At 49.9% G+C, this 7,304-nt stretch overlaps 1 protein-coding gene across 2 annotated transcripts; it reads left to right on the forward strand.

Annotated features, from left to right (window-relative positions):
- The first annotated feature begins 692 nt into the window (after nt 1-692).
- Nucleotides 693-7,276, forward strand: GPATCH3 (G-patch domain containing 3). Of its 2 annotated transcripts, XM_027109566.1 has the most exons (8): nt 693-1,279; nt 2,553-2,971; nt 3,059-3,142; nt 4,496-4,670; nt 5,010-5,069; nt 5,672-5,793; nt 5,902-6,029; nt 6,531-7,276. In XM_027109566.1, the coding sequence occupies exons 1-8, from the start codon at nt 844-846 to the stop codon at nt 6,766-6,768; spliced, it is 1,662 nt and encodes a 553-aa protein (XP_026965367.1). In that variant the 5' UTR covers nt 693-843; the 3' UTR covers nt 6,769-7,276. The 2 variants fall into 2 exon arrangements, with proteins under 2 accessions (XP_026965367.1, XP_026965368.1); XM_027109567.1 differs by lacking the exon at nt 3,059-3,142 and having other exon boundaries at nt 698-1,279.
- The last annotated feature ends 28 nt before the right edge of the window (nt 7,277-7,304 follow it).

Consider the following 7,304-nt stretch of genomic DNA (forward strand, 5'->3'; position numbering starts at 1 on the left):
GCAGTAAGTCATGTTCCAGAACACAAAAGGGTGGGAGGGGTTTCTTAACTTTTCCAGGATCACAGGGCTTGAGCGAGTTTCAACATTGTCGGTACATCTCCTGATAAACATACACAAGAATTTCTTTAAAATATATAACTATAAGTGGAATGGCTGGGTCAAAAGGTATGTGTAGTTTCACTTTTACAGGGTAATGCCAAATTGTTTTCCAAAGTGGTGGTACCAGTTCACACTTCCAACAGCGCATGGGAGTTCCAGTTGCTCTATATCGTCAGGGTTTAAAAGAGGATTTGAGGATTTAAATGTTTTGCCAACGTGGTGGCTATGAAGTGGGTCTCATTACATTTCCTTGATGATTGAGACTGAGCATCTTTCATTGTTAACTGCATGTGTTTCTCTTCTGTGAAGGGTCTTCGGCCCACTTTTCAATTGGATTATCTTACTGATTTTGTGAGAGTTCACCAATATGTTTTGGTAGCATAAATGGATTTACGACTGAAAAGGCCCTAAACAGATAAAAGAATTGCGATTAGGTTTGGGAGATATCCAACAGCTAAAAATCTTAAACACTGCCTCTCCCTCAGGCTTCTGATTTGATCCTCACTAGCGTCTTATGAAACAGAGCCGTAACCCCACTTCTCAGGTCAGTTTTACCCATCACCACCGGCTTCTGTCTGTGGGAAAGGGACCTAGCGACTTCCTTCCGTGCTTTCCCAGCTCTTGGTTCCACGTCCTCAATCCCGGCGAACTAATCACCGGTTACGCAGTATTTATTGCAGCACCTCAACGCCCCTCGCAATATTCTCGCAAGTGTTGGTTCCAGCCGATCATGTGACGCCCAAGATGGCGGCGTCCAGTGCGGCGGCGGAGGAGGCGGCAGTTTACTTAATAGTGAGCGGTATCCCGTCGGAGTTGCGCTCAGCCCAGCTACGGAGCTACTTTAGCCAGTTCCGGGAACAGAGCGGCTGTGGCTTCCTCTGTTTCCACTACCGGCATCGGCCTGAGCGGGCCCCTCCCCAGGCTGCTCCCGACTCTACCCTAACTCCTATCCGCCAGGGTCTCGCCCAGACTTCACTCAACGATGCCCGCACTCTCTCCACTCAGGACTCTGCTCCTGCCCAGACCCGCACCTGCTGCTGCGTCATCTCGGTACGGGGGCCAACTCAAGCCCAGAGGTTTCTCCGTATGTACTCGGGCCGCCGGTGGCTGGATTCTCAGGGGACTTGCTTACCTGGTCGTTGTTTCATCCGCAGACTTCGGCTACCTACTGAGGCATCAGGTACGAGTAGGAGAGAGAATAGACTGGGACTACTAGAGGCACTGGAACAGAGGCACCGTCCCTGAGGATTGTTGAGGATAAGTCAGGTCTCTCGTTAGGGCTCTTCAGGAGTTTATATCATTTCTGGACAAAGTTTCAGGCTCAACTCTCACGTTAGAAAAACTCGGGGGGTAAAAAAAAAGAGGCCTATTCAGATGATCTTCCCCATTTATTAAGTCTATTTATTAAGTCTATCCTTTTTTGCACTGACATAGAAGGGGAAAAAGGAGATCAGATATTGTCTTTGTTGCTCTCCACCCAGTCCTCTGTTGGCAAGATGCAAATGAAGAGACAAACTCTTTTCTCTGGACAGCTCCCATTTTCATGGGAAATCACTTTGATAGGGAAACAGGAAGCACAGTGCAGGGCCCTCTAATTTATTCATTCAACAAATCTAGCCTGTATTGCTAGACGTAGTGTGACTCTAGCTGGTATGCAGAGCACAGTTGGACACAGTCTGTGCTCAGAATCCAGAGAGGAAGACAGATTTGTAAAAAGGTAAGTGTCACAGAGATGCCATTCTAATTGTTAACGTTTACTGAGCACTTCCTGTGCACTTACTGGGCACGGTTCGAAGTCTTTTCGTTTTCTTATTGACTCTTCACAACAATCCTATAAGGTAGGAGCTATTGTTACCCATTTTATAAGTGAGGAAACTGAAGAATACGGAAGTTATGTTATATTACAAGGTGACAGAGTCACAGTACTAACTGGGCGTTTTGCTCCAGAGCCTGTGCTCTTTAACACCAACTGCTGTGAGATGACAGGGGAGGGAGAAACCCATTTCCTAGAAGGATTAGGAAATGTGGCTTTGCATCTGGATCTTGAGAGATAAACAGGAGTTGGTGGGAAAGAATGGTGTTCAAAGTAAATGGCATTTGCAAAGACACAGATATGTGAAAGCCCATGAAACTCTCAGGGCATGTTAAATTGTTTGATGTGATTGGAACACATGGTATGACGGTGTGCAGGGCGTGAGGGTTGGTGGCAGTTGAAAATCAAAAGGTCATCAGGAATCAGATCTGGAAGAAATTTATGAGCTTAGCCTAGGTGATGAGAAATGGCATGAGATTACTAGGTGGTTCTGGTCAGGGAACAGAGGAAGGGACTCTGGAAAAGTTTGAAAGGGAGAAACAGCATTAGGCTAAAGGATTTAAACCTTGAACAGTTTCTGACTCAAGTGTTGCTGGAGACTTCTAGGTTTCAAGAGCTATTCTTCTCCCTGCTTTCCAAGGTTTGGACTCCTTTCCCTTCAAGACCCGGAAGGAACTGCAGAGTCGGAAGGCTGAGAGTGAAGCCTTCACGCTGGCTGACCTGAGGCAACTGCCAGAGCTGAACCCACCGGTGCTGATGCCCAACGGGAATGTGGGGACTCCCCTGCGGGTCTTTTTGGAGTTGATCCGGGCCTGCCGTCTACCCCCTCGGATCATCACCCAGCTGCATCTCCAGTTCCCCAAGACAGGTTCCTCCCGGCGCTACGGCAATGTGCCCTTCAAGTATGAGGACTCAGAGACTGTGGAGCAGGCAGAGCTTGTGTACACAGCCGAGGGTGAGGAGATACCCCAGGGAACCTGCTTGGCAGACGTACCAGCCAACCCCTGTGAAGAGCCAGAGGAAGAAGAGGAAGAGGAAGAAGAGTCACACTCAGATGACGTGAGTACAGGGAGCCACCTTGTCCTTGCTGGCAGCTTAGAGAGGCCAAGGCGTTAACAGCACCGCTCTTCAATTGTGTATTACCAGAGTTCTAAACCTGGGGTCCTCAGGAGGCTTCCAAAGACTTTGAACTCCCTGACCTTGAACGTAAAACTGCATTTGCACGTGCAGGTATATGTTTCTTTGGGAGAGGGGCCAGAGCTTTTATCAAAAGATTCTCAAAGGGGTCTTCTTTTCATTCCTTCAGAAGAAATGTAAGGAGGGTCCCTTTCATTGATGAAATCCACTGACCAAGAGATAAGATCACCTAAGGAAGCAGAGGCACAGCTGGGATGTGAACCCAGTCCCCTTCGCTGCTTGTCTAACTTCTGTGTGCTTTCATTATGTGGTTGAGAAGTCGCCTCTATTTTCTGACCTTGAGTCTGTGGATTGAACACTAGCCTCCACTCTAACTTTATCAATGAAATAGACGTTTCTTCTACGTCTTTCTCCAAACTTGTTTGTTCATCCATACAATCGGGAGAGGTGTGATTTGTTGGGAAACTTTTTAAATGCATACCCTGGGTAAGAAGTAATTGACGTGCGTCTTCAAAATTCCCAGCTCAGAGTTGCTAACACATCTGGACCACATCCTTAGTGTGTGGTACTGTCCTGCCTTTTCTCCAGCCCCTGCTCTGTAGCAGTGATTCCTGAGACCTCCTGGAGTTTAACTGGGGCAGGAGTCCCCAAGATTTCAAGCCAGGAGTCATTCTGTCATTCCACAAGTCCAGTCAAGCAGTTGGAAACACAGGGGCTAGCACAGGATTCCAAAGACATTTTAAGACTCATTTCCTTCCCACAAAGAGCCTTCAAGCTCCCTGAAGAGAGAGAACCAGCATCTGGAAAGGGGATGTGGTATGGTATGGGTTTGAACGCTGGCTCTGCCCCTCTCTTAGGCAAATCACTTTACTCCTCTAAATCGAGGTTTCATCACCTGTAGAATGGGAATAATGGTACTAACCTCACAGCGTTGTTGGGGTGATTAAAGGAGCTAAGGTATGTGAAGGGCCTGACACAGTAGACGATAAGTTTAGTTCCTGTCCCTTCTTTCTTTGTGACATAATGTAGAAAGGCATAAACAGGGTGTATTGATTAGCAGTGAGAAATTCAGAGACCAGTGAGAGTGGTGGGGGACCTCATGTGAGCTACAGAACTTGAGGAATGAGGAGGATTTAACCAAGTGAAGAGGAGGTGGTGGTGGAAGAGGAGGGCAGATATTCGGGCAGGGAGAACAACATGGCCAAAAGCACAGGGATAAGAGTGAGTCAGGCTTGTGGCGGAAGGGGCCAAGTATGTTGAGAAACAGGGCATGGAGAGATGTTTTGGTCACGGCTTAGGGGCCAGAAAGTGCTGCTTCTCAGAGAAATTTGGAGGAAAGGAGCCGAGGTCCCATCTATGGGACCTCCTGTGCACTGAGCTGCCCTCCTCGTGGGCCTGAGGTCAGGAAGCTGGACAGGCAGATCACCTCTCCCCACCTTCTCCCAGGACGATGAGCGGGGTGAGGAGTGGGAGCGGCACGAAGCGCTGCATGAGGACGTGACCGGGCAGGAGCGGACCACTGAGCAGCTCTTTGAGGAGGAGATCGAGCTCAAGTGGGAGAAGGGCGGCTCAGGCCTGGTGTTCTACACTGATGCCCAATTCTGGCAGGAAGAGGAAGGAGGTAACACTGGCACCCGGGCAAGGGCAGGGGTGATCCCTGCTGCGTTCGCTCAGGGTGCTGTGCTCCACACGGTGGGTTCCCTGGCAGTGAGCCCAACTAAAGGGCTAGGGAAGAGGCTTACGCTGGTCGTATATGAGAGACCAGCCATCCTTTCTAGGGGTGAGGGATCAGTGGAGTGGAGAGAAAATGCCCTCCTACAAATTCTGAATGACCCCCCTTCAGAGGAGAGATTTGAAGATAAAATCAAAAGCCCCAAGTTCTAGGAAGTCTAATTTAATTTAACTCTTGACAGAACTGAGAGTCCTTGGCTCACTCTGCTTGATGCTTTTCTATCTGCAGACTTTGATGAACAGACAGCCGATGACTGGGATGTGGATATGAGTGTGTACTACGATGCAGGTACTGGGCCAGAGGTTGCAGTACTGGGAGGTGGAATGGTGCCCTGGCCTTGCAGTGACACTTTACCAGACCTGCTTAGCAGAGGCTGAGACAGGGCACCAGTTCCCTTGGGGTAGCCCGCTAAGAGGTTCCTCTCTTAAAACATCTTTAGTTGAGTGCATTAAGTGCTGGTTGTGGCAGAGCCTTTTTCCTTTCTTTGTGCAGGAAGGACATGTGGTGACAGCCCTCAGGGAGCTCTGGTTCTGATGGGCAGACCCTAGTAGAGTGGGAGGGTCAGGAGTTCGGGCTCTGGTTAAGAATTTAGATCCTGGAGTCAGAAATGACCTAGGGTGGTTGGGGGGTGGGAAGGGAAGACCTGGGTCCTAATTCTCTCTCTCATTTTTTGGCTTTATGACTTTTCTGTACTTCAGTTTCCTCATCTGTAAGATGAGACAGCTGTGGTTCTTATTCTTGGTGAGTTCCCAGTCTAATGGGAGAAATAATAATACAGTAATAACACACCATAAAAATGAATATTTAAATCTTGTGAGGGCCTAGAAACCTGATTTTACCCCCCTTCTGCTGAGAGAGACCCTTCCACAAATTGGGCTCTACTTCCTCAGATGGTGGAGACAAGGATGCCCGAGACTCTGTCCAAATTCGTCTGGAACAGAGACTCCGTGATGGCCAGGAGGCCGGCTCCGTGATTGGACACCAGGTGGGCACCTTCGAGCGCCACACCAAGGTGAGCACTGTGCCAGCCCGCCGACCCCTCTCTTTTCCTTCTTTACCCTCATTCCCTTCCCCGCCCCCACAGGAGCTCCATCTCAAGTCTTCTCCCTTCCCTCTGCAGGGCATTGGGCGGAAGGTGATGGAGCGGCAGGGCTGGGCCGAGGGCCAGGGCCTGGGCAGCGGGTGCTCAGGGGTGCCCGAGGCCCTGGATAGTGACGGCCAGCACCCCAGATGCAAGCGTGGATTGGGGTGAGTATGGGTGAGGGACTTCCCTGGGAGCCCAAGTGAGCCTTTCAGCTGTACCCTCTTCCCTCTGGTTTTGGATTGGGTGCTAGAGACGCCTAGGGAATGAACTTCAAAACAGAATTAGAAGGAAAAAGTATGTTTGGCGCTAACGTTTTCAAGACTGAGTCCTCAGGCTTGACACGATCATTAATCTCCTGGGGGAGTCATTCCCCCAAGTCTGAGGAGTTTGGACTTGATGATTGCTATTAGAAAGTGACTGTAAGTCACAGAGTGGTGACAGTTGTTCTAAATTTCGTGTACCATTTAAAATGAAAGCAGTATGTGAGGCCTCTGGTTGCTGGCACTATCAATGGATGGATAAGGGGGCTGGAGAGCAAAGATCCAGATTTAAATGCTCAGTCTTTGGGACAAACCACATATGAAGTAGCTTCTACCCTGTTCTTTCTCAAACCCTTTACTGCTGTGAGATAGCAGCCCTCTCACTGAGAGCTCTTTTTGATCCAGGTACCATGGAGAGAAGCTCCAGCCATTTGTGCAACCAAAGAGGCCCCGTGGAACTGGCTTAGGGCTCATCTCCACCATCTACGATGAGCCCCTACCCCAGGACCAGGGGGATTCGCTGCTCCGCCGCCAGCCACCCACCAGCATGAAGTTTCGCACAGATACGGCTTTTGTGAGGGGTTCCAGCTGTGCCTCGGACAGCCCCTCAGAGCGTGAGTGGCAAGTTCAAGGGCTTCCTTAATCAGGATCACTCATAATTGCACAGTGGCAGCCCTCTGCCTGGCCCTGTCTCCCACGGAAGCAGAAAGAACTATGGGAGCAGCAGTCTGCGCGGCTTGTTCAGAACTTGCCTTCTGCCTGTCTACCTCAGGGGCATTTTTATAAAAAGCCCCCTATCCTCCCTTTTGATGATAGCGCTTAATGACTTGTCCTCGGTGGTCTCCTAACTCTAGTCCCTGTTTGGGCTTGCTCCTGTTGCCTCCCCCAGCACCGTGAAAACTGGATTGACTGAGGTTATCGTCACAACCTTCCTGGGGGCAAGGGGAGGGTGGGAGTGGGTTCAGCATGAAGCCCAGAAAGAGGGGAAAAGGGACATGGAAGAGGAGAGGATTTGTGGTTGGAAGAGACGCTCTTGGGGCGGGCCCTCCATCGCCTCTACCCTTAACTGGCTGGGACCGGGCAGCGGAGAGTCCGCTGCAGGTGTCCCGGGTCTGCGACCTGACGAGAGAATAAAAAACTTTACTACCGAATTTCTCTTTCTCTTCTAATTCGGCCGGG

Source organism: Aethalodelphis obliquidens, unplaced genomic scaffold (genome assembly GCF_003676395.1).
Source record: "Aethalodelphis obliquidens isolate GAN/ISIS:26980383/991018 unplaced genomic scaffold, ASM367639v1 scaffold9, whole genome shotgun sequence".
Taxonomy (NCBI): domain Eukaryota; kingdom Metazoa; phylum Chordata; class Mammalia; order Artiodactyla; family Delphinidae; genus Aethalodelphis; species Aethalodelphis obliquidens.

Coding starts and splice junctions, on each gene's coding strand:
- GPATCH3 (XM_027109566.1), top strand. CDS start 844: ATGGCGGCGTCCAGTGCGGCGGCGGAGGAGGCGGCAGTTTACTTAATA. Junction 1,280..2,552: donor GCTACCTACTGAGGCATCAG/GTACGAGTAGGA, acceptor CTGCTTTCCAAG/GTTTGGACTCCTTTCCCTTC. Junction 4,671..5,009: donor CTGGCAGGAAGAGGAAGGAG/GTAACACTGGCA, acceptor TTCTATCTGCAG/ACTTTGATGAACAGACAGCC.